The sequence below is a fragment of the Drosophila mojavensis genome, unplaced genomic scaffold (assembly GCF_018153725.1).
Source record: "Drosophila mojavensis isolate 15081-1352.22 unplaced genomic scaffold, ASM1815372v1 contig_36, whole genome shotgun sequence".
Taxonomy (NCBI): domain Eukaryota; kingdom Metazoa; phylum Arthropoda; class Insecta; order Diptera; family Drosophilidae; genus Drosophila; species Drosophila mojavensis.
Genome location: NW_025318858.1, coordinates 21,656,495 through 21,684,370, shown reverse-complemented (window position 1 = coordinate 21,684,370; position 27,876 = coordinate 21,656,495). Strand labels below are relative to the sequence as shown.

The following is a 27,876-nucleotide window of genomic DNA, read 5'->3' as shown; positions in this document are numbered from 1 at the left end:
GGGAAACAAGCGGAACAGACAATTGCCAACGAAACAAAGTACAACAACAGAAAAGAAGGAAAGCAAACAAAATAGAAACAACACAATTAAAGCTGATGTCAAGTTGACAATTAAAGCGTTAACAGCTGCAGCTAAGCCAAGTCGTATGCAGTTGATTGTTGGCCAAATAAATATGAGTTGACAGCAGTTAAGGCTGATAAGTTAGGCCCTTAGCTCTTACCTGTTGACTGCTGGGAGTAAATCCGCTTCGCAAAGCAACTTATCGCCCGGTGCAGGCAGATGAGCAAACAATAACAGCGGAAATGGAATGCCAAACACATTTGTCAGTCATGGCAGCTCAATCAAACGTGAACTCGGAGCCTTTGAGCCGGATACGTAAATTAGTTTACATAGCGACAGCGTGTTAACTGGAATTACTAACACAATTCAAATCCGAAACGGAATGGCAGCATGTGAGAAACAATCAGCGTATTCCGAAACACCTGCACACAGGTAATAGAGCCAGGTGAATGGGGGAGGGGTGTGTGCAAATCGAGTAAAGCTTTTTGTATATGCCAATCGCATAATGCACTCAATTGAGTTTTTGCAATTCGCTCAATATGGATTACATAGCTGCAATGGCGAATGTAACAAATCAACGCCAGCTACCTGGGCGATTTATTATGCGCAGCAAATCGAAATTTGAAAACAAGGCAAGTGCAAACAGGTGCGAGCGCAATCATGTCCTACCTTTGAGGGCAGGCGAAAGTGTGAGAGAGAGAGAGATAGCTTACTATTATCGCAACTATGCCAAGCACTCAACTGTCAACAGTCAATGCAAAAATAGTTCTAATCCATTGAACTGTAAAGTTCTAATTAAGCCATCCATGCATAATTTGCGAAAATTGCAATTTGCCATTTGCAATTTATTTAAAACTGGCTAAACGAGTATATGAAATGCATCATGAGCTTGGCCCGATGCCCAATGCCTAATGCCTAATGCATAATGCATTGTGTGCTTATTTCAATTATGTATTTAAATAGCTTTCATGCTTGCCTTCACACTGAGTGGGGCGCCCACTGCTTCTTCTTCTTCTTCTTCTTCTTATGTATAGGAAATTACAATTATTAATTACGTCTTTATTTGTGTGATTTATGCGACGGCCGTACTATTATTTTATTTTATACTTTGAGTAGCGTGAGTGATGCTTGCCACATTGTCGAACCGACGCCCAGGGCTTTCTGATATGCTTCCAATAAATCAAAATATTTGTCTTTTCATTCATTCAGCTTATGTGGCTGAGAGGGAGACAGAGAGGGCGGGAGGATGAGACGGTGAGGCCGAGAGCTAGGCAAATTATTATACAAAAATTTATCGATTGCCCAATTGCGGCAGCTGCACATTTTTAAGATTCTCCAGATTGGCTTTAGCGTTAATTTGCCATTAATTGCGCTGTGGAACGAGCGAAAATGTCATCAAAATGTTTGGCATAAACTTTGCTTGTGAAATAAATATTCTAATTTTCAATTAAGTAACAATCAGCAAGGCACAAAACACAGCGCAGAGCAATAATTTAGCTGGCAAGCAACAGAAAATTCGTATAATGGCGGCAATGGAAGCTTGAATACCCTAAAAGAGGAAAATATTCAGGAAAATATTTTAGTTGATATTTACGTATTTTTATTTATTATTTTTAATATGCTGTATTAGAGGTAGAAGAAGTTATACATTTTTTTGAATAGGTACATATATTGCATATTGCAGTTGGAATAGCTCACAGAAAACTGTTATACATTATAGCTAAATACAGTAGTAGATAAATACAGTTTTACTTATGAGAATATAATTTGAATAAATTTTGTAAAAGACTCTTTGAGCAAACTGTTATACACAGCGTTTTCAAATTATGATCTTATCAATTGCATAAAAGACATAACTGTTAAATACAGAGTTTTCAAATTATAGGCTCATCAATAGTACAAGTGAGAAAACTGTTATATACAGACTTAAACCAGTACTGGAGCTAAATAAAAGAAGGATTTTATATTTATTAGTAATATAATTATATAAATCAAAGTGCAACAGTCAATAATATAATATGCTGATTTATAGCTATACGAATCAAAATACTCTTTAGTAAGATCATTGAAGGCTATTGAGTAGGTCTTCATATTAATTGTTCCATTGAGAATAAGAGTATGAGATTAAGAGAGTAGCTGCTCTTCGGCTGATCCATTTAATCAACAACTAGTTAATAACTCTTCTACATAGCCGTCTGAACAACTCAACTAACTGTTCCTTGGCTAGAGTATCTAAAGAACTAATAACGATGGGCTCATTGTCTCTGCTGTGCCATTGCAAACAGCTTGTGCCCAAAGATTCGTCTTCTTTTTCTTGTTGTTTTTCTTCTGTTTTCTCATTCTTCTTTAAGCTGCAGTTGCTGTCGCAGTTACATTTACTGTTAGCAGTAAGCAGTTACCCGTTGCCTGTCTGCTCCGCCTGTCTGCGCAATTAATTTGCAGCAAAGGCGGACACAAATCAGCTGCGTAACACGAACTGAAAGCAATTCCACTTTATTTTTTTTTTTTTTTTTTGTCATTTCGGCTCACTTTCTCATTCCCTCTACATACACTAGTTTTTCTTTGCTATTTCTTGCGCTGCTTCTTCTTCATCTGCCTCTTCTTCAAGCTGAATACGCATAAATTCACATCCGGCGACAAGATGCCGTTTACTGGCAGAAGTTATAGGGTGTTCTGGGCCGGTTAGCAATGGGCGAAAGGGAAGAAATTGTCAACGTTGCAGTTTCTCAGTTTGGCAGCATTGCAGCTTCCGCTGAGCGCAGCGCCACCAAAAACGAAAACTAAACGAAACGAACGGAATGGAACGGAAATGTGCAAATGAGCACATGCATATCTTAAGCAGCATCCAGACAGGCCGCTTGGTAGGCGAGAGGAGAGCGGAGAGCAAACAGATAGCCCTTACCTAGCCAACACTTGCGCTGCTGAGGTCCAGTTGTAGTTGAAGTCTTATTTCGGTATACCCCGTAGAAGCAAGCAAGGGTATGCTGGGTACAATTGAATTGATGGAAGGATTCCTGGACTAATTTTAGAATTCCATCGAATTTTTTATACAGACTGGACTTTAAATTTGTAGTGAATTTCATTTGAATAAATATTTATATAGTAATAAAATATAATAATAAATAATGATATGCGAATATGTCCTTCTATTTGTATATATCATATACAGCTCACGTGAATAGTAGTGAGCTAAATATTGTATAACAGAGTTGAATAATAAACATATCTAATATTTTAAATACAATTTGAGCTGAATATTAGGAATTTATATATTTAAAAATATTAGTAATAATAATAATAATAATAATAATGTCATTAAAACAAATTGAAGCGAATAAAAGGACTGACAGTTAAAGGTATTTTTATTGTATTAAATATATGTACAGTCGAGTTCCGATAGCTCGAAATTGCAAAGGGATCCGTGTTTTCGATTTACATAGAAATTCAAATTATCGACAATTATCGAGATTTAGGGGGATAGATTTTTTTTTTCGCGGAATTTGATTTAGCAGGTTACAAGTTATCAAGATTCGACTGTATTAATTATTATGTAACTATAATTATATATTTAATATCATATATTTTCTACCCTATCCGTAATCATATTTTGTTTACAAATTTTCCAGTTGTAAGAAACAGTCGGTAGTTTCTTAACATAACACAGCTGTAATTACTTACAGCAATTGCATAATTTATCATTACATTTACAGGGTATTCGCCATCAAAACACATTCACACTGGGGCTGCTCCAGTTGCTTGCTCTTTTGAGCTCGATTTTTTTTTTTTTTTTTTTTTTTTTTGGTACCGACGCCCAATTTTATTTCAACTGCTTGTCACTGCAATTTTATACTTATTGCTTGTTTTTGCTGTTGTTGTTGTTGCTGTTGCTCCATTTGTGGCAGCCATAAACGAAGATGACAGCAACAGCAGCAGCAGCAGGAGCAGCAGGAGCAGCGTTTAAGCTCTGCTTTTCTCTCTCAGTCTCCCTCTTGCCTCGCTTTTGGTTTTTTCGCCTAATTGGAAAACTATACACAGCAAAATGGCCACAGTGCAACATGCGGCAAACACACACACACACAAACACAGATATAGATATAGAAGCAGATCCAGTTACAGTTACAGTTACAGTTACAGCTAGAGCATTAATATGCAACGGAATAGGAGCAGCAGTCACAATGCGAAGCAGCGAGCCCCACTCGAGTTCCCAGTGCCATTTGCCATTGCTTATGGAATGGGCATGAATGTGGCATATATGCAACACGCTTAAATGATTCGCATTGCAAATTAGAATTTCAAGTTGCATTCGCGTTTGCGTTCGCATTCGCGATTGCAATTGCTTTCGCTTTGGATTGCCGGCAATGCGAAATTAATTTTCTATTTGAATTTCAATTATCAACGAGCGAAAAAAAAAAAAATAAGGAAGGCTAATCACAGTTTCGCCAAGATTGATCAAACTGAGATATTTTCTGTTAGCAGAAAATATTCTGAGCAGAGGCTTTGCACTGACAGTTAACAGTAGCATATTGAGGCTTACATAGCATAGAAATTTAAGATAAAAACTAATAACAGTAACATACTTGTAGACCACTTTAATTAATATATAAAAATTTTTATCAGACATTTTAAAAATACTAAAAATACTGCTAGATATTAACTGAATGCAATATAACAGAATCAAGTTTAGCATAGAATGAACAACGATCTTAACAGATGTCAAAAATGGCACATTGTAGCGCTTCAACAAAATGATTAACAGAATTTTAACATAGGCCAACAAATTTAACAGTATTTGATAATCTGTAATCGATATGCTGTCGTTATTAATTATATAACAGAGCTTTATACATGAATAAATATTAAAAGAAGCAAAAAGTCAAACTAACTTTTTACCAGGCTCTTATTACTGTTAAACTCAAGCGAAAGCCTAACAAAACTCTATTCAGGAAACTATATAGATATGATGTAAACAGCTCACAAATTTTCTAAAGATCTAAATTATACTGTTATACTGCTGCTGCTATATATATAACACTTTATTAAAGATAAAATACTTCAAGTTCAATTTAATGAGGTCTTAACCCAACTTTTCGGTTAAATTCAACTCACAATTCAAAGGGATTTCCATTAATTTGAAATAAGCCATTCTGCTTTTCGCAGCAGATGAAAGGACCTTCACCTACATTGCAAATTGCAATGCATTGGTGAAACGCATTGCGCACACACAGAAACCACAATGAAATTTGTTGCTTAGCTATTTCAATTTGTAACTCATTTGCGGGTAACAAACAGATAAACGCGTACGCCTTCTGGCCACGCCCACCCACTGCCAATTGGCGCCGAATTGAGCAAACTATTTGCAGTCAAACTACAAATGTATAGCTGTGTGTGTGTGTATGAGTGTGTGTGTGTGTGAGCCTTAATTAGATTGCATTTGCACATAAAATAGGAAAAACAATGCGTCAATATAGTGCTTCAATAACAGCACGCTAGGTGGCGCTCAAGTAATTGAATTTCTCTATTGACAAGGTTAGGCACAAATGCCGATAGATCAATTGGCAGCATGAAAGGATTATTTGTTAAGGGTACAGATAGAGAGCAATGGTATATGCATATATAGAGAGAGGAGAGGAGAGATATAGAGAGAAAATAGAAAAAACTAGCTTCCAGGTATTTGCTTATAAGAAAATTCTAGATATATCAGATATATTTATATACGTATCTTTATTACAAAATTCATTTCCAATTAAAAATTAGAAACAGCTATAAAAGCTTAACTCTTAAGCATTCACAAAACATAATTACGGAAATCTCAATTCTTGAACGACCGCAATTTCCACTTCCCCATATCTGTCTCTTTCTGCTATCTGCCTCGCTCACAGTCTTCACTCTTAATATTTTCATTTTTGCGCTTCATCTTACTTTACTTATTTCTCTTACTGCGTTAATTTTTCATCAAATGCCATTGAAGTCAACCGCAAATGCGGACGCGCACGCACAACTGTTATACACACACACACCCACACACATACAGCCAGCAACCAATGTGTGTCTAACTGTGACCGCAAAAAGCGCGTGTCAGCGTTGCAGCTGGCTGCGCTGTCAGCGTCAGCGTCAGCATCAGCATCAGCGTCTGCTACAGCGCCCGCTGTGATGAATGACAGCAGCGAGTGTGTGGCATCATTCATCAGGCTTGCGAACAGCAACTGCACAGCCACAGCCACAGCAGCCCTCGCCTCTCGCCCCGCACCCCACACTTCGCATTCCTCACACCCTTTCCACTTAGTGTGTGGCAAAAATTGAAAAATTCATTACAATTAGTCGACACCAGTGACCAAGCTTCGCGCTTTGTGTTCACCCCCCCCAAGTCCTGCCCAGCCCTGTTCTATCCTGTCTTGTCCTGTCCTGGGCTGCCTGACTTGGTAGCTGTCTCCATCTCGTGCAATAACTTGGAAATTATCACATGCTGCCAAGAAACACGCAGACAGCTGTGCGGCTTCTTTAAAATTTGAACTGAGACAACTTTATCAGAATGTATTCTGACTGTTATACACGCTAGTGCAATATAAATAGAGGAATTTTAGAATTAATTTGTATAAACTCAATAGTTATAAAGAAATAAGTGCTACTTTGCAGTTATACACAGATGAAATATCTACTACACTTGACTATATATGAAACTGTTATACAGGGCTGTTATTCCATAGTGCGATAATTGGTATTCAGTATTTAACACATCAAGCTGTTACACGAAGCTGTTAAGTTGTTTAGTGTTAACATATAAACATATAAAAATGTTATATAAATGGGTGAATGTAAACTGTATAGGGTTATATTTATATTAAAATTCTCTGCCTTAAATTGTTTATTAACTTGAGTTAATTAGCGTTTGCTATTCTCAGAGATATTCGTAGCGGATATTCCCTGCTGAAGAGCCAATCACTTAACATATTTCATTCACTTGCCTGACCTTTTGTTGTTTCTTTTTTTTTTTGCAAGCTGTGCTCTATTTTATCAGTATACAGAGGCAGCCTCTGTCACCAAGGCGACCTTTATCACCGACACAAAGATAAAAATGTTCATTATCATGTCAAGCAGGGCGACAGTCGCACAAGTCGCCCAAAACGCAGACAAGCCGACACCTTCATCACAGCTTTTAATGCACATATAAAAAAATATATATGTATATCTATATATATAAAAATTATATATATAGATATATCGCCAGACAGTTTTTTTATCCGCCCTCTAATTGATCAAAGAAATTGGAAAAAGACTTAATAAAAAAAGAAGAAAAAAAAAAGGAGAGAGAAAAAGTTATCTCAACTTTTACCTGAACAATTTTCACGGCAACTTAAAGCCGCTTAAGAGCTACTTAGGAGAGCGACTGGCAGGCAAAGGCTTTCGGCATGGGACGGTGCTAAAACTTATGCCTGAGTGGGCTTTTTGGTTGAACTCTCGACACAGGGCAAACAGTGCTGGGTGCTGAGAGCCGAGAGTCGAGAGCCGAGAGCCGAGAGCCTAGTGCCAGCGCCCAGCCACCTACACAGAATTTGCCTTGACTCGCTTCATAGCCAAACCAACTTTCGCCGCTCATTAAGATGCATTGCGTGGCAAGCAGGTGGGCAGGGGGACTGGCGGGTGGTAGAAGCAGCAGGTAAAAGTCAAAAGGTGGCTCTGTCTCTAAAGTGGGCATGGCAATATGCATTATGTGTTCTACTAGAGGCTGCGGCAGCTGATAATAACGCAAACTTTTTCCTCGGCTCGAGTTGATTATTAAGCAAGTGCTAGGCAAAAACTTGGAATTGTTAGTGCGTGTTAAGGATTTTGCATTAATTATCTGCCCTATCACTCCACGATTCCAATCTCTTTCTTTCTCGCTCTCTTGCTTACCATATCTGTCTGTTTTTTTTTTTTTTTTTGCACAGCAGCGCAGCAAACAACTTTAATTAAGTCATTAAGCAATTGCATACGACAAACTAATTAAAAATGCAATTAAAGATGCAGCACTCATGCTCAAGTGTGTGTGTGTAAATGCAGGTGTATGTGTGTCTGTGTGTCGGTGTTATTCAATGTCTTCTTAAATATGTGCAGGAGAAAACAAAACTCTAAATGAAAACCAATAAATGCTAAATCAATCAACTTTCAAAGCAAAAGCTATTAAGCTAAATAAGCAGAGATAGGCGAGAGGTAGATAGACCGAGGAAACACCCTATAAAGAAATATGCCGGCAAGTTCTGAATTCAAGTAGTTTCTGCATATTAATTAATTCTATCTTAAAGAGAAATACAGATTCAGAGAAATACATGAATATATATATATATGTATATGTACAGCTCTCTCTCTATCTACTTTTAACAGCACCAAAACCAATCAACTCTCTATCACTCAGTTTACAGCGTATGCCCATAAAACTTCTTCTCTTTTGCATCTGCCGTAAAATGCTAAAATACATGTGCCACACCAAACAAAAACTTTTGCCAAACTAATTTTATAGTTATGCAGAGTTTTGGCTTTTTTTCGTTTGTTCTATAATCAACTTTCAACCTTTCGTCAAAAAAAAACTTTTCTCGAACAGTTTTTATTATAACTATTTTATTTGACTTTGGCCTTTTAATGGCAAAAGCAAGAAAAGAGAAGAAAAGTGAAGAGGTGCAAACAGAATTTTCTTGATCAACTTGTCGACGTTGAATTTAGGGCCACACAGTTCGTCAAGAGTTGAGTTTCGTCAAGTTTTTAAGGCAAGTTCGTTAAGTTATATCAGCACAAATGCTTATCCATTGATGCGAGCCATTTCTCAACTCAATTGTTGTCCTGGCTGCTGTCCTACTGCTGTTGTCTTATTGTTGTCTGCGCTCTGTCTCTCCCTCTCTCTCTCTCTCTCTTCCCATTCTCTGTTGGTAATTCGCATTGTCAACGCTTGCACAATTGAGCTCAAGTGTTCGCCCCTTGGCGAGACCTTCACTCGCCAAAGCTGGGGCTCATAACAGGGCTTAAATGTCTTGGAAAGCGGCCATGTGCGCGTGGCGCCTGTGCAGCATAACAAGAAGAGCAATGAAGCCCATGGAGCAACATTTAGTTGCGGCTCGCTAAATTAAATATCTTTGTATGTATTTCGGAAGCACTGTGGTGCAAACTTAGTGAAAACTTTCAATTTCATAACTCAAACTGTCCTACTGCACATATAATAGTATATTCATTTTTAAAAACTCTGTTAAATTTGTTCTATATATCAATTCGAACATTCAGCTTTTTTTGATTATATTGAAAGTGTCCTACAGCATGTATAACAGAAGGGAATTTCTTAAAATCTTTAGATTACAATTACAACTTAAATGCCAGCACAATTGGTTTGACTATATAAAAACTGTTATACTGCACAGAGTTCTCGTTTAAATTATTGTCAGCATTTCAATGAATATTGAGTAAACTCAGCGAAATATATAATACCAGCTCAAGCGTATTAAAAGCTATTTTCAAACTGTTCTACAATACTTATAAAACAATGTTCATTGAATTAGTTTATTGAATCATAATGAGTACATACTTTAAATAAAAATATAGTCGTTTGTATTAATAATACCCTAAGATACTCAATACCCTAACTGCTCTACCGAACGTATACCCGAATGTTCATCAACTTATTGCCTAAATTAGCAATTAATATATAGTAAATACACTTAGTAGCTAGACTCTGTCCTTCATATAAGCTCGAAATCTCTATTCAACTGGTATACTTGTGTAATACTCCACTCTACCTTATATAGAGAGTGCAGCTCATTCAAGCTAAGCTAGCTACTATTCCATTTTATTATTTGTTATTATTTTCATCATTTCTATTTGTTCCCACTAAAGCCAGTTCACATTTTGTTGTTCTTCGCCTCGACAATGCCGGCGAGTGCAATTGTTTGAAACTCCCAACTGACGGCCCTCAAAGGCCATTCCTATTATTTTATCTGACGCCCACAGTTTGACTTCTCCTCTGCTACAACTTCAGTTTTTGGTTTTATTTTGCTGTTTCTCTTCCTATTCTTCTTGTTTTTTTGTAACCACACAGCGACGCATAATTCATAAAAAGTTTATAATCAAACAAGGAGAGAGAGGGAGAGAGGGTGAGAGTAGAGTAGAGGGAGAGAGGGCCACTTTGTTTGGGTCAAGTTAACAGCTAATTTAATTTTTAGCTCAGCTCAGCTCAGCCCAGTTCGGTTCAGTTTAGATAGCCAGCCGGCCGAGAATTGGAGCACGCCTCAGCGCAAACTAAACAGCGCCCCACACAAATTAAGAAAATCCCTGCCTAAGCAGCTGGAAGAGCCAACAGTGTAACTAGTTGTATATTTTATTGAATACAGTTTGAATGCCCGGCTCGAGTCGGCTGGCCGGCCACTGATTGTGGAGCCTGGCAAGGAGTGCGCGCTGATTGCCATTGGGGAACCAGGTGCAGTTGTAGCTTGTAGCCCAGCCAACAGTGGATAGCTACAAACGAGGCCAGGCCAAGATGAGGTAGCACGGCAAAACATAGCAAAGAGAACAGAAGCCAAGCGCAGCCAAGAGTCAAGTCAACTTGGCTAAAATTCAGCTCAAGTTGAATCGAAAAACGAAACGAGACGAGAGACAAGCGCTGCAGCATCAGCAAAAACTACAAAAGCTCAAGGGAATGCTTAACTAAGAGATACCATATATAACAGAAGTAAATATATATATATATATATATAGCTGGCAGCCATGGTGAACATACGTAAATCAAATGTATAACAGTTGCAGTTGTTATTTAGTTTATATAGAAAACTAATATATATATCTCTCTTATCAAATCGTATTATTTACTTACATATGTGGCATACACAGTATAACAGGTTTATGAAATATGTATAACAATTACCGTATTTACTTTGTTTTAGCATATAGCACATTTGAAGCTCTTCCCCAATTAACCCTTTATATGGCACCACGTCCGATTTTGATGCGTTTTGTTTTATTAGATAGAAAACTGAAAATAAAATATAAACCTCTCTTATCAAATCGTATTATTTGCTTACATATGTGGCATACACAGTATAACAGTTACTGTACTTACTTTGTTTTAGTATATAGCACATTTTAAGCTCTTCCCCAATAAACTTTTCTATAATACACGCAGCATATGTAGTATAACAGATTTCAAGTATTACTGGAGTTGCAGTTAACATTACAGCTATACTTATATCACTGTTTTAATATATTCTGTCATTAGGCTAATCGTATAACAGTTGCTATAGTTCGCCTGCCTAGTGATTTAGTTCAGCCTACACTCTATTTGAATCCACTCAATTAACTAAAGACTCAACATATATAGGGTATACAACAAATTTATATAACAGTTTACTGTTCCTCGGGCATTGTATTACGCTGAGAGAAAAAAGGAACCAAGCAGGTAGCAAAGCAAGCACTGCAAATGAGCGAGTGAGTGAGCCCAAAAGAAGTTTAACAAATAAACTACAACTGAGCACGTAAGATAAACACAAGTCGTTACAAGTGGCCGACCACAGGGGGCGCCACTGTCTCTGTTGTTTTGCAGTGGCTTTGCAGTTTTTTTCTGCGCGCAATTGAAGGCTCGCTCGCTAAACATTTAACAGCTCAACTTTTGGTGGCCAAAGCGACCAACTGCAATTAATCAGCGGCACGTGGCCCGTGCCACGCCCCAACTAGTGCTTGCTATCGTTTTCACGCGCGCAAATTATGGGGGCAACATGGACAAGCCAGCAACAACAATGGCAGCGATAAAAATGCGCGTTGCCACTTGCAACGTGTTGCCAGATTGTTGACGTGACTTTTTCGCCTCTCGGTTTGGCTGTGGTCACTTTTTGTTGCTATTGTAAATGCAACAATGCGGCAACTATTTTGATTTTTTTTTTTCTTATATTTGATTTATTTTTTTGTTGTTTGGTATTTCGTTTAATGGGCAGAGTTTTTTGTGCAAATTTCTTGAACCAAGTGAAGAGGCTGCTAATGGGGATGATGTTGTCAGTTGAGATCAGGGCTGGAAAATTGCATGCAACACTTGTGTCATTTTATGCAAGTAATTAAGTAAGCGAGCGATTTCAATTTAATCATAATTGGATGGACATTGAGAAAAAAAGAAAAAAAAAACATAACTTGAATTTGTTTTAAAGCAAATATAGCATATACTCAAATTGAATTGCAATACCTAAGTTAAATTTATATACTGGAATAATCGATGCCACGCGCACAGTGAATTTATCGCATCAGCTAAAGTCCACACATGTCGCACAATTTCCTTTTCTGACAGTTTGCGGCTCAACCACATTAAGAGCACTCACAGATATGACTCGGCTAGAAATCGAAAATAGTCTTAATTAAAATCGAGTCGAGTATCGGTATTTGTGGCTGTCAAACATGGTAAATCCGCCAGCTGTTGTCAGAGGAACGGCCCAAATTTGAACTAAAATATACGTATACACACCTCTGATATGTGTGCGTATAACAGTTAAAGACCATTTGGCTTGTGGTTTATAGCTAAACTGATATAGAATAGAATTTGTGAAGGACCAAGTCCTGGAATATTTATGATGAAAGATTGTTCCAACAATGCACAAAATGGAAAAGAAAAAAACCCAGAGTCAACAAAAGATTTTAATTAAATTTGAATTTGTGTTGATTTAATTTCTCAATTGTTTGGGGCAAATAAGAAAAACGGTGAAGGATATAAAAACGTTTTGCATCTGCACTTGGCATACGTACAATATACGAAATTATTTTATTTACCCAAAAGCAAATGAGCTATAGAAATATAAACTGAAAAAAATTTATATTTAATTAAAAAGAAGAAAAAAAAATGCTTTTTTTATTTTTGTATTATGCTTGAAATGTTGACAAAAGGGCGAAAATTTTAACAGATTTTGGCTCTTATATGGCATAAGCACAGCTGAGTTTAGGGTCGAGCACAGGTTCGGACGACACGTTTACAATAATCACAACAAAGGTGTCAAATCTGACAATAGAGGGCGCCCGGCGCAGGGCGAGCATTGAAGAGTTTCTTCTTTTTTTGGCATACAAAAAAAAAAAAAAAAAAAAAAAAAAAGTGCTCCAAAATAAGCTTACGCTTGAGTTGGAATGATTTGTTGGGTTTCGTTTAGAGCCTGACTGTTATATAATAAATATATCCCAACTTTTAGGGTTGCCAACGCTGTTGCTGTAATTGGTTAAGTATATGTGTTGTGTGTGTATATATAACAGCTGGCTTATTGACCATGAGAGTCTGAAGCAGACATGTGTGACACAAATTAAGACATTTGTCAGTGGGTAACTGTACTTTTCGCTTTGTCACTTGATGTTGGCCTAAACAGCATTTGGTTGCCAACAATTTCACGGCTGGACACGCTCAGCTCTCTCTCTCTCTCTCTCTCTCCCTCGCTGACTCTGTGCGTCCTCTGCTCAAACTGCATTTAATTAACTTTAATTTGTTTTAATTAAAACTTGAAAATGCGTTGCGACGCTCATTAAGTGTTGGCTTCACGCTGCCCAAAATGTTAACGAGCTGCCCCTTTGGAAACAAACGCAGACAGACTGTAAAATATATATATATACAATCTATATCTAAATACATGTATGCATGTGTCTGTGTGGCTGTGTTTACTGAGCTCCTAAGCAACAGGAGCAGCTGAGCGCACAAGCGAAATAACATTAAATATTGTTAAATGGCGCCCAGTTGCATTTAATTACATTTGCATAAGATTCAGCTTATCCTAGCAGAGCCAACAACAGCAGCACCAACAACAACAACAGCAATATTGGCTAGATAGCACTTTACATAACTCTGACATTTTAAAGTGTCTAGCTACACGTAGTACGGCATACAATATATGCTTTTGCTCTTTCTATTACTATCTATATTTTAGCAGCAAGTTAACTGTTATACAAAAAAAAAAAAAAAACAAACAAAAATTAAATGTAAAATATATGTATGAATGAATGTGCTTACTGCTGTAAAGCGCGTAAAAAAAAATACATAAATCTGTGCAAATTTTGGCTGGGACAACTGTTGTATATTTATCAATTTTATAGGGTATTCAAGTTATACAAAAAGTTGTATATGTTTATACTCTACAAGAATTTAACGAATCCAACTCAAATGATGTGCTGTAAGTTTTTTGCGTATTTTTAATGTAAGATTCAATATAATTTATGTATTTTTCAAACAGATTAGAGCAAAGAGCAAGATTTCCTTATGGTATTTCATATAAGTCTATATTTTAATGTTTTTTTTTTTTTTAACGTATACAAACTATAAATATTAATTTTAAAAAATCGTATATTGATTAAATATAGTTTTTAGTAGTAAAATCTTAACCAAGCCAATAAGAAGCTCTATATATCTAAATATATTATATAACAAGTTCTATATATTTATATATGCAATATGTATAAACAGTAGTTAATTAAAGTGACATATTATTAAACGGTTTCAACTGCAATCTGATTAAAATTTTTGTTTCCATATTTTCGATATCTTTGCAGGTAAATTAATCAATTTTGCGCTCACGAATGGCTTTTTGTGACTTTGAGTGAGTTTGGTACTTTGAGAGCTCTTTTAGCGACCTTTTCTCACAGTCAGGTAAAACTCTCTCGCTGACTCCAATATGGATGTAAGATACATGTAAAACTGTTATACTTATTTGATGTCAATTACAACTTCTAGTTCTAGTTCTACTAAATTCAGCATATCGCCAGCACGCTGAATATGCAACTATTATAATGTAGTTAGGCTGGGCACGGCGTAACTGATAGTCATTTATATTCACCTTTCTCTCTACACAAATAATTGAAAACCGGGAAAAGAAGAACAAACCTGAAAAGCTGACAAACCAACGAACCAACATTTCGTTTCGCCGCTTTTGTTTCATATGTGCATATAAAAATTCGCAATGAAATTGTTGAAATGGAAATAGAAATCACATGCCGGCTATGTGACTAGATAAGCGCAGCAATTCCGTTTGAATATTTGAAGTAAAATCGAAATTCCATGTGCATAAAATATTTGCTCTTTTCATTCGACTCGTATTTGCGATGAGTCGAATGAGTTGATATCGCATTCTGGCTGTAGTTTCATCATGCGGAACAACAAACTAACTGGGCAATCAAATTCGATATTTTTGTTATTTGTTTTTGGTTTGCTAGCAACGAAGCGAGGGTCAGAGTGCGTTTTACTAACGAAATTCACTTTATTACACGAAAAACTAGAGATTTCACATTTGACATACTCATAATTTAACTTATAAGCTATAAATATACACTTTACTACATGGGTGACGATTTAATATTTCAAATAAGTATTTGATTATCCGTAAATAATTATACTACCTTACATCCGTAGATAATTACTACCCAAATAAGCTAAAACTGTCTTTAGCCTTGTCCTTTTTTTTAGTGCTAGAATTTCCAATATTTACGAACGTATCACAGTTGATGTATTCCACAGATAAGGCTAATCAAACGCCAACACTTTGACACACTTGTTAAACTCAATATCCTTTTTCTTAACCTTAAGCGCGTACTATTCAATCAGCTATATCCAAGCGCCATAGTTTAACTTCCTTTTAAACGAGCCCCGCTTGCATTCTCTACTCAGTATAACAGTATTGCACCATATACAGTGACATCATTCAAGGCTCATCAAACTTTCCGTTTACGCACACAGCTGTATGACAGATATGAAACGAATCACTATTCATGAAATCAATATAACAGTGTATAAAAATGCGGTCACATAAAATGTAATTTAATGTTTAGCTCGACGGCCGAAAGGACAACATATAAACAATATTTATAGTTGGTAGCCGTTGGCTGGGCGTGGCAGCAACTTTTTAACCTGACCACCCTCACCCACACAAACACATAACGACTATGAATTTGCGGCCATAAAAGCCAAACATTGTAGCACAGCTGCTTCACTCTCTCCCTCTCTCTCTCTCCCTCTGTCTCTATCGCGCTCAGTCTGTCTCTGTTTCTGGTTTAGAGTAGAGGCTGCTTTTATTAACATTGGCGAAGGATTCGATCAACATTTGAAGCACATTTCAATGGTTTTTATGGCAAAGCAAAGAACATCAATCAAATGGCCAAATATTATTGACAAAACATGCGCCACGCCCTGATGTGACAGCAACTGAGAGAAAGAGAGAGTCATTCCCTAGTTCATCTTCCGTTTGTGACAAATCACGAGAAATACTAGCTATAAATGCGTGCACTGAGCGAAATAGCGTAGATAATAAATGTGAGCCGACCTGCACTTTGGCTGCCATCGACAGCAATGCAATTTCTTCAAGTGTAGCCAGTGCTAGGCTTCACTTTCACTATTGTGACTGGGCGTGCCGCCGCAAACTAGGCTACAATTTTAATGTCAAATGGACAGGAATAAAACACACGCACACACACACACACACATACACACACTCTAGAATCTGGACTGCGTAATAGTTTGATAAATTGGGCTAAAAAATTGATTGATGCAGCGAGGGAAACTAAGAGAGAAATATATATATAGAAAGAGAGAGTGTGAGAAAAATAGAGAGAGGAAGAGGAAGAGAGAGAGAGAGAGAGAAAGAGAGACAGCGTTAGTCCTGGCAGGCGTCTGTTTTCAATATAACTAAGCGCAAATTGTGTTCCTGTCACTGCCGGTCAGCATATCTATAAGTCAAGTCACTCTCACTCATACACTCCCTCCCTCTCGCTCTCTCTCTCTCTCGCTCTGTCTCTGTCTTTCTGCACGCGTCACAGCATAAATCAATCTAATTATTGCAAATTTAGCAAATGCCTCAACGCTTTAGCCGTGCCCCCAGTCTCCAGCCCCCCACCCCCTTGCCCCGGTCCCACTTTCACACACGTCTCTGCCCAGGCTAATGGCATTTCGAGTACCATAATTATCCACATTTGTTTTCTCTCGCCGATTCCATTGTGTTTCGTTCGCTTTGTTCTTTTTGTGTTTCTTTAACATTGTTGTTAGACGTTTGTCGTTTCATTATTTGCACGCACCAACTGCCCAACAGACACTTGAGCCAAGGTCAGGCACAACAGCAGCGTTGTCAGACAAACCAAAAACGAGAAAATAAAAACCAAGCCGAGTTGAGTAATTTATATAAATAGCATACTAATTTATTTGGCAGCAGGCCTCTTAACTTTGGAAAATCTGAATTTTATGGTAAATGTTGAAGACGCTTCAGATAAGATAGCTTAAATAAATGAAATTCAAATAGATCAATTTCTTGGGCTAAAGACTTCTGTTATATACGTATAAACTAGATGTCGCACCTTTTCTATGATTATTAAATAAATTACATTTATTAATTCCATTAGCAGAATGTTGACTGTTTGAGTTTTATATTTTGACTGTTATGCCTTATCTGTTATCATATATCCTATTTCTAACATTTCCATTCCCATCAAACTCCGTGCAGCTAGCTTTTTAACTGTTATAACTGTAATATTTATTCATATTTATACATAACTGTTATACATAGCGCAACCATGCCTGCTATTGATAATTATAACAGTTGCAACGTCCGATTATTATATTAAATATTCTAGTTTTTACACCACTTCATCAGCTGTTATACATAACCACATATATGTTATACATAGCTATATAGTTATGCCTAAATCCTATATGGCTCTTCTTTTTCAAAGTATTTTAAGGGAGTTGATGCCGCGTTTAGCATCAGAAACTTTCGTCAATTAATGCATCTTAGCCCGGCTTGCTGGCAATAGAAATTTAAGCCGATGCTGAATACACTTGAGCAAAACTTTACAAAAGTTACCCTCGCTGTCTCCCATTCCCCTCTCTCGCTCTATCTATCGTTGTTTCTCTCGCCCCTCATCGCTTCAGCAGCCAGTTGTATGAAATGAATATGCTATGAGCATGTGCCCCTATCTCTTGCTTCGCATTAGCGAAGCAGGTCACTTCATTTTGCTGACTGTCAATGCAAACGCAACAGCTCCTTCGGAAAACACAAAGTTTTCGCGCTGAAAGATACAATTTAATGCTTCAGTTGCCAGTTGTGGGACATAAACTCATTTCGCCAATTCGACAGCTGGCCAGAATGGCACTTGCCGGTTGCCGCTTGCCAGTTGCCAGTTGCCAGTTGGCAGTTGGCAGTTGGCGGTAAATCTGGTATGCGAGGCACGCTTTTCGGTTAGTTGGCCAAGTTGTTGGCAGATCCCAACTGCTGCCTGGCTACCTCTGCCTCTGCCTCTGCCTCTGCCTCTGCCTGCTGCTATACCTGTTCTAATGGATAGTGTAACCAATCAATGCGTAAGCGCTCAACATATGCCAACTGGCAACTTCGGCACTAGCTCTTCGTCTCTGACTCCCTCTGTGTGCTATGCTATTAAAAGTTTGAGGAAAGTTTCGCACATAATTTAAACTATGACACAGAGGCCGCAACTTGCATCCGTTCAACATGATTAGTCACCGGCTAAAGGCTAACGTCCGACGGCCACCGAGTCTCAAGGGTTCCTTTTTTGAGTTAGCAGCTGCACCTGCTGGCTACAGCCGGCGCGGTTCGTGTCCTCGCTGATGATGATCTAGCAGTTTACAACATTCCAAGCCGTTTCCCACGGCACCACACTTATTTTGGCCAAAATCAGCGACCCTTAAATGACAGCGAATTGAAAAGTGAGCAAAGTGTCACAAAGTTTGGCGCAAATTTACTCATCTAGAGACGAGCTGGCAGTTCGACTGAAATCAATTGCATTTACGCTGAGCAGCTACAATATAACAGCTTCTCAATGTGCAAAGTTAAGTTATATAACTGAAAAATGTATAGCTAAAGTCTCAGTTATTTAACAGCTGCAAATGTACAACTTGATTTTATTTAAAATGCATTATTTATTGTATAACAGTTTGCAAAAAGTTCGTTTTGAATAAAATTAACATTTTAATTCACTTTAGCAATCTTCAAAATTGCTCTCTATTTTTAGGCTGTATAACAGTTTATAAAAACCCAAACAGCTCGTATGCAAACCAAATACCAGCTCTTCCTGCCAACTGCAAGCATTCTTTGAATAAACTCCAATAAAAACAATATGCATGAATCGAATAAAAGTTGGCCTTTCATAGAAAAACTTTGAACATACGATAGGTTTTTTCTATACCCGGCTTACAATAATATCATATTGTAATATTTACTTTCAATCGGAATTCTTTGTGAATCAGTCCTGCCCAAATTGTACTTAAATATAAGAAAACAGCTACATTGAATTTATAGAAATATTATAGGGCTGTTTGAATTGCATTTAATATTCAATTAATATTTGTCAATTTTTATATAATAAGTTTCTCAAGCATAACATATTTCTCCTTCAATGAGAAATCATTTCAGTTTAGCTAATTTCTGCCACTTTAAGCTTAAAATTCTTGCTGCTGCTTAAAACTTATTTTTATCTATCCATAATACGCACACATAGACTCACTCTCTGTGTGTGTGTGTGTGTAAAATGTCATTAATAGTTAATTTACCGCGAATACGTGACAAAAATTATTAGTTTGATTTTTCCATTATGGTTGCGCTTGGTTACATATAAATTAAGTTCTTCAGTTCGGTTGACATCCTGCCAATTGATTTTAATGACTTTGCAGCTGTCGCTGGCACATAAACTAATTAAAACTGTGCTACGGCTCATTTCGTATACTTTGTCAGGGCAGACGCTGAGACGCTTAGGTTACTCATGCTTCAGACAGTTAATAATTTGTCTCGGCTGCTGGCGATGAAGGGATTACAGCCCTAACACCCCAAAGGTTAAAGTTAAGCAAAAGTTGTGGTTTAACTTACACTTAAGTGTGGAAATTTGTTTTGCAATACTTGTCAATGGGTATAACAGCTATGTTTTATACTGCAAAGACTAATAGGAAATGGCTCGCAGTCGCTACATGGTGTCAGCTTACATAAATACGTACACGACTTAAAGATACTTTTGAATTATTAATTAGTATAACAATCAACAGCTGGCTGCTTAGATCTCTTCTAGATTCTAATATAGTTTTCAATATGTAAAACAGTGAACTTGAATATTTGCACTGTGCTGTTATTTGGGCGAAATCGGAAAATAGGTCGAGAAATATAGCCCCAGAAACCGCAAACATGACAATCATATCATTGGAGAATTTTATGAAGGCCGTGGACTGCAAGGCAAAGAGAAACCGCAACAACATTGTGGCACCTCGCATGCTGCATACATTTTCCAAGGCAGCTGCCTGTGCGAGCAGCTGGAGGACAGCGGGCCAACGACGCATCGACTGCCCGCTGCGCTGGCCGCAATCATAAAAAATCAACGAAGCAACCAACCAAGCGACAAATGCATTTCCAACCAGTTTTACGACCAACAGCCACAAAACCGAGCGGAAGTGCAGGAAGAAGCTGTGGCACGAGGACAGTTTTAAGAAATGCAATAAAACATTTGCAACAATTTAGATGCCGTTAGCTGTAAGCAGTAAGCAGTTGTAGTTGCTGCACTTGTTGTTGCAACTATCTCTATCTCTCTCTCTCTATCTCTCTCTCTCTCTCTCTCTCTCTGTTTCGCTCTCTTTCTATGCACACGTTTGATATCTACTTGGACATGCAGTTAGCTGACTTTATGGCCAGGCCGCATTAAGCGCCATTAATGGCCAAGACATTTCCGCTTCCGTTGGCCAGAGAATCGTGTTGTGATTTCTCATACACATTGTGTTTACCAAAGCGCTGTACAAACATGAAGATGAGCAAAGACCTACGGGTTGGCAATTAGTCTACAAAGCGATACCAATGTCTGTGTATAACAAGCTCTAAGTTGTTTGTATAGCAAGCAAAGGCAGCTGAAGTATAACAATTTCGAAAATCAATTTATTTTTTCTCAGAGTAACAAGAATAATAACTCTTTTCAAAACAATTTTATAATATTCCCGGTACCACCACTTAACAAACTTCACGTATATTTATTATAAGTACTTAAAAAAAAAAATCTATAGCACGTATAACAGACTTCAGGCAAAAAACTAACATATAACAGTATCTTATCTTATCATCCTTTTAACAATGCTCTAGCTCGATATGCAGATTAATAGCATAAGCATACCATAACATATGTTAGCTAACATGCATTCAGCTTAAATTTTTTAGTGTGTGGAGCGTTCAGCTAAGTGAGAGTATAACAGGAGCCACTCAAATAGTTGAGCAGCGCGCCAAAATTGTTTAAGAAAGCGTGTCAAAAATATGGCAGCTGCGATTTTGATGTGAATATATGGCATACACACACATACTCACATATACACACACATGTACACATATATATTTAGTGCGCGAAAGAGCAGCGTATAAATTTCGTGACTTCCAAAAGGGTTGGCAGGGGGCGAAGGTTTCAGCGAGTGCAGCAAAGCGTATCAACTAAAGATGGCAACTGGGCAAATGGAACACTATTTATTTGGGCATACACGCACACCCTCACACACACACACACACTGTGACCCTGCAGCAGCTGCGACAGCTTTTATGGGAGCTACGCTAAGTAAGTGATAAAGTTCAACTTTGATTTCGCCACTCACTCAGGCTTGACTCTCTAAAACACTCCCGTCAGTGTCAATTCTTATGGCTGCTGTGTACCAAAATATCGTTGTCTTTTGTCAAACATTTGTCGTTTTGCAGCACTGCCCAAACATTGCACACACAGCATGACAAATCAAGAAAGCTATGCGTTTCTTGTCCCGCAAACCTGTTATACAGCACATGAAAGTAGCGTTCAGATGACAGAAATCTTGTTAGGTGCACTAAATTGGAGTCGAAAAGTATCTGAGAGTAGTTTCAGCAAAATTGTATTGAATTAATTTCCAATTTGCGTACATCTCTGCCTTCAGCGTGAAATTGCTTCAAATGTTGCAGTATAACAGATATGTGTATTGTTTATTTACTCCTTCAGGCAAAGGAAAAAATTCGCTGAAAATTAATTCATTATATGCAAAAAATTGAATTCAGTTACTCGCATAAGTATAACAGTTATAAGCAGTTATATATGCGTAAGGCATTCCAGGCTAGTTTGCATTAATAATACTTGGAATATTATTCCCTCTGACTTCAACTGGAATATGAACAGCAATTAAATGCCACTCCCATTTTCATGCACGTATAACAGTTTAATCGCATTATTGATCAGGAACTTCCTGTTTCCTCATCAACAAATGCCACACAAATTTAAACCAGTTCAACTGCAAAATTATGGCGCTTTAAGCACCGAATAAAGTGAAAAGAAGTCAATATGGAAAAACATATTCCGATCCACTTTGCTTTATTGCTATATTTGTTTTTGTTTGATGTGCTCACATTTGCCTTTTTTAAATTTTTTATTTTAATTATTTCCTCATAAAAAGCAATAATAATTTGATTCGCTTTCATGCCAGAGCGCCCAATAGCCCTTCGCGACATGTGGCAGGAGGCCGAGCCACCAGCAGGCAGCCGAGCTCTGAATCTGCTTCAAATAACATGCATTTTGAAATTGTTCATAAGTTAAACGTCAACTTTCGATGCGTGGGGGCAGCGCAGGAAAAAAAAAACAAAAACAAATAAATACATATGTACAGGAAAACATGTATGTATATATGAAAATGTATGCAAAAAAAAATTGAGTTTTGATGTAATAAAGTCAGTGAAGGGAAAAATGCTGCGGAGATTTTAATAAAAAAATGAATGAAGTGTAAAAACATATTGTGCAAGCGCTGAAGGGTTAATATGTGCAAAAGGGGCTAACAGAGGGAGTGGCAAAAAAAATGATACAAAGGCTACATGCAATGGACGACTAATTTCATAACGGCGCAGAAGAGCAGCAATAATTGCAGTTCGCTTGAAAATATTAAATTTAAAAATGTTACTAAGGGCATTGATGTACAGGTGTTATACAAAGCGTTATATGGCAAACTGAAATTAAGCATGCTGTCTTATTAACCAACTCTGTTAGCTTAACAGCGCAGTTTAACAGAGCACAAGCAAACATCTCGAAGTTTAAGTATATATTTGCACTTGTATTATTATCAAGTTTTAATTAAAATGTCATCACTCGACTACAGTTCAGTTGGCAATTAGGCAATGTCTGGCTATAAATTTCGTTTCATATCACACAGATCATATCACACATACGACACGTACGCCCAGCTGCAGTAGCATTGTCAAGCTGCTAACTAAATGTGCATAATTCTCGCTAGATACGAAGCCAGGCAAATGCAAATGCAAATTATAAGTCCACACAGAGCAGCAGACTCTCATGCAAAGATATATATGTATGCATTTATATATCTATATATAAATTGTTAATCCAGACCCAGACACTGACAAAAGCCGCACACACGTGGCTAATAAGTTGTTTGTGTGACCCATTTGACTGGCAGAGTTTGTCAACGTGCCACAGAAATTTACAAATCTTTTGCTTGGACAATTTCTGCTTCTGTTGCTGCTTGTAGAGGGAATTTGTTTAATTAAATCCAACCTCGTTGTTCTTGTTACTTCAACAATTATAAATGATTTATGTAATTTACTTGTCACTCGACCCTATATTTGTGTCTCTCTCCTTCCCGCTCTCCCTCTCTCTATCTGTCTGCTGCACTTGTCTAGCCAGCGATTCTGTCTTGAACTCGCCCAGCATGCTTGGCCTTCTTTAGTAGCACATTAAATTATTCCTGGCTCAGCTGCTGGCAGGGAAAGTTATCTGACACATGCTGCAACATGATCGAAATGTATTGCAACATTCTCAAATACTTTGCAGAGATGCCAGATATTTGAGAGTTTAATGCTTACTAGCAAGCACTGTATATAGTATGTATGTGTATAATAATTAAAATGTATAATGATGTTGTTGAATTAGAAATTGAGTTAGACTGAGAAAATGTGTTATACAATAAGCATTCAATACTGAATATACATACGTATAATATTAAAGAAAATTTATTATTTATTAAGTACATCAAGCAAATACCTGTGAATATTAGATACAAAGAGTAAAAGAGTGAACGAAATGGAACGATAGTTAAGCATATATGCAGAAACTTGAGTGCTTTAGTGTTATACACGCTAGCAAAAGGTTAACCATTTAAAGTAAGAAAATGAATTTTGAATATTTGAGAGTAGAGCAATGAGAGCTAGTGCTTGTTATACAATAGAATGACGGTCAATATGTATAGCACTTGGGAGTAAGCGCTTGACTCAAGCAATCAGAGGGATTAAGTGTTATACATATAGAGACACCTAATGCTTAGCTCTTTTGGATGAAGGGACTTAAAGTAAAAAGTGTCATACAGACGAGCAAACACTTGCCAGATTTTAAGTCACACATTGAAACGAAAATAACTGTTATACAAGCAAGTTATTTAAGTTGTTTTAAAGAACAAGATTGAGAGAAACAAATATGTGTTCTAGATTTCACAGAGTTTATGATTTAATTGCATTTTCAACAGCGTGATAAAATCTTAACAAAATAATCCATTCCAAACAATCTATAATTGAGTTATATGCCAATTTCTTTATCCCAAAGAGAATACGCCCGGAATGGGAAATATCAATATAACAGTCATGTCCCCAAGCTCAGTTTCGTTTATTTGGTTTCATTTAAACGAGCTTGTGAAAACTTTAATACAATTGGAATTGTCATCAAATACTCATAAATTACATCATCAGAGCAGCCGTAAGAATTTGGCGAGTTGTAAACAAAACGGCAGCCTGGAAGGAAGGCAGCCAGGACTTCTTCAACCATTTAATATGCAAAACGCGTCAATAGCTCTTATACACACACACACACGCACACCATACAAACCATAATAGATAGAAACCAAGTGATTGTCGCCGTCGTATAGAATAGAAGGCGTCAAAAATGTTGTCGTCTGACAACTTTTTGTGCTGACTGTAGAATTTTCATTCATTCGTGTCTAGTACGTGATAATTGCATACTTTACCCAGACATACTTTCAAGTACCGAACCGCCCTCTCGCTCACAGAAACTTTTGATGATTTAAAATGAACGACAATTTAACAGAAAAACATGTGAAATTCTTTTCTCCTTCCACAACTAGTCACCAAATTCATACGCATTGGCATTGCCGATAAGAACGATAATCCACCCTATTTCGACAAGTCGCTGTACGAGGCCGAAGTAGATGAGAATGAGGATATTCAGCATACAGTGCTCACTGTGACGGCCAAGGATCACGATGAGTGTAAGTATATATATAAATATACATATATATACAATATATGTATGACAACAAATAGAACACATTTTTTTTTTTTTTTTTTTTTTTTTTCGCTGTTTTTGTTGATGTTGTCTTTGGCGTTGAGTTGAGTTAAACGAATTGCTAACAATTATTTTCCAGCCTCACGTATTCGCTATGAAATCACCAGCGGCAACATCGGCGGCGCTTTTGCGGTTAAAAATATGACGGGTGCCATTTATGTGGCCGGCGCATTGGATTACGAAACGAGACGCAGGGTAAGCTCGAGATTTTCTCCATTTGTGTTTTGCTTCTCTCCTTTTCTCCTTTATATGCTTAAGCATGACAACTGATGTGGTTGTTATTGTGTCAGGAATATATTATATTTATGATATAAACAACGGTTAAGTCAACTGTGAAATTTGAATTAGCATACCAACTGTTATATAATAGCATAAGCACAATAATTGATTAGCTACAAGCTGTTATACGCACATGCATAGCTGGCAAAACATCTGAAGTAATTGAAGATTTATGCTGAGAGCCTTCATTGATTACTTTCAAGCTATTGAGCAATATTTCGTAAACAAAGTGTTATACATTTGAGCATAGAAAAAATAAGAAAAAAAAATGTATATTTGTATAACACAGCAGTAAATCTGGTATGAGAATTGTGATAAATGGCCGAGCCATTTGCATTGATTAATTAGGAAGTAAATGACTACTAATAAAGAGCGAAGTGTTATACACTTTTGTATAATACTTTAGAGCAAGTGCTTAACAAGATAGTTCTTTATTAGCTTCTTACAAAAAAGTTTATACAAACTGCTATACGAAAATGCGTATAACAGAGTATTATAACTGATATACAAAAATTTTGCAAGCTTCTGGCGCTTATTAGGCACACATTGAACCAAGCTTATTACAAGCTGTTATACATGTGTATAAAACTTTAGAGAAAATTGCGGCAAGTAACTTTCAACAGCAACTGTTTTCGATTAGCTACAAGCTAAAAACCAATTTTAATTATAGTAAACTGTTATATACTTGTGAATAATACATTAGAATAGCTATGCATGTAAGATGTGGCAAATACAAGACTTGCATTGATTAACGCAAGACCTAAAAGCAGAAGGTGTATGTGTGTGTGAGAGAGTGTGTGTGTAACGCTTGAGCAATCAATTTAGCAATTCAATATGTAAGCAAGATCTGAAAATTCATTAAGAAAGTCGAAGGCCAAGTGCTATTCCCGCTGAATTTCATTAAGTGCACACGAAGTGCACCGCGAGGCTAGTTAAATATTTAAACAATTCAAACAAGTTTTAGTTACACACGACGCTGCGGTCAAAAAGTTGTGCAGGACAAAGCGCAACCGGAATTGAAGAAATTCCGTAGAAACATTAATTGCATTTTCGAACAATTGGCAACTTTGGCCGCACTTTGATTGAATTGAGGGGGACTAGAGGCGGGGGAGTGAAAGTGAGACTTTCAGAGAGAGGGAAATAATTATAGCAAATGCATATTCGATGCTGACAAATGAAAATGACTAAACTAACTAAGTGAGTGCTTGGTGAGCTTTAATTAAACAACATTCTGTCGCAACAGTACGAGCTGCGCTTGGCTGCCTCCGATAATCTGAAGGAGAACTATACGACAGTCATCATACATGTCAAGGATGTTAACGATAATCCGCCAGTATTCGAGCGGCCCACATATCGCACACAGATCACCGAAGAGGACGATCGCAATCTGCCCAAACGTGTTCTGCAGGTCATTAACCAAAAAAATATATATCTGAGCGCAAAACTCCGAAGATTTTTCTAGTTGAAATTAGTTGTGATTTTTGTCTTGAGTTTTCTTGTTTTCCTTGCTTTCTAGTTTGTAGCTTAGCGCTATTTCATCCCGTTTTGCATATGTATATCAAGCATACGCCACGTTTGACCCGCCTCCAAATAGCTCATAGATTTAAGTGCATGCATTTTGCTTGAATTAGTTTCCCAACTTTTTTTTAGCACACAAAATAAGGCAATAAAAAATAATTTATTTTTTTACGTTAATGGCATTCCAATTATGCGCGACCAGAGTAAATATTTATTTCAATTATCTTCATTATGTTAAGCCTTAAATACTTTTCACTCAATTAGATGACGTTTTTTATTTTATTTTATTTTTTTTTTATATATACATACATATATATATTTTATATACATATATATATTTTTTTTCATACATATACATATATATATTTTTTTTTTTTTGTTAGCAAATAATTTATTTATATTTGTCAAAGCAACCTCTTCAAAATATTTGTACACATTTTTTTGCCTTTTGAACTAAGCAAATTAAAGAATAAAAAAAAAAAAAAAAAAAAAAGATTCATCAAACAAATTTTTGTGGTGCATTTAATTAAGCTTCAAAGGTTGACGAGCAAAAAATTGGCCAAACAAACTATTATCTCCGTGTGTTGTTAAAACATAAAGCACGCGCAGCTAATTATCAAATGAAAGGTCAATTAAAAATAATAAACAAGAAAGTTTATATTTAAATAAATAAATAAGCTGACAGATAATAGTGACAAATATATAGAAAAACCATATCATTTATAGAGACAT

The 27,876-nt window shown here is 36.9% G+C and overlaps 1 protein-coding gene across 9 annotated transcripts in view; it reads left to right on the top strand.

Moving 5' to 3' along the window:
• The window catches only part of LOC26528540 (neural-cadherin), a 159,691-nt gene that overhangs the window by 108,694 nt on the left and 23,121 nt on the right, over positions 1-27,876 (top strand). For 5 of the 9 annotated variants that reach the window (XM_032729206.2, XM_002003439.4, XM_032729207.2 and 2 more), the window contains 3 exons: positions 25,127-25,270; positions 25,427-25,542; positions 26,870-27,034. In XM_032729206.2, the coding sequence (XP_032585097.2) occupies positions 25,127-25,270; positions 25,427-25,542; positions 26,870-27,034 (425 nt within the window). The remainder of the gene's footprint in view (positions 1-25,126; positions 25,271-25,426; positions 25,543-26,869; positions 27,035-27,876) is intronic. The other 4 variants (XM_032729209.2, XM_032729210.2, XM_015165706.3 and 1 more) reach the window with 1 other exon arrangement.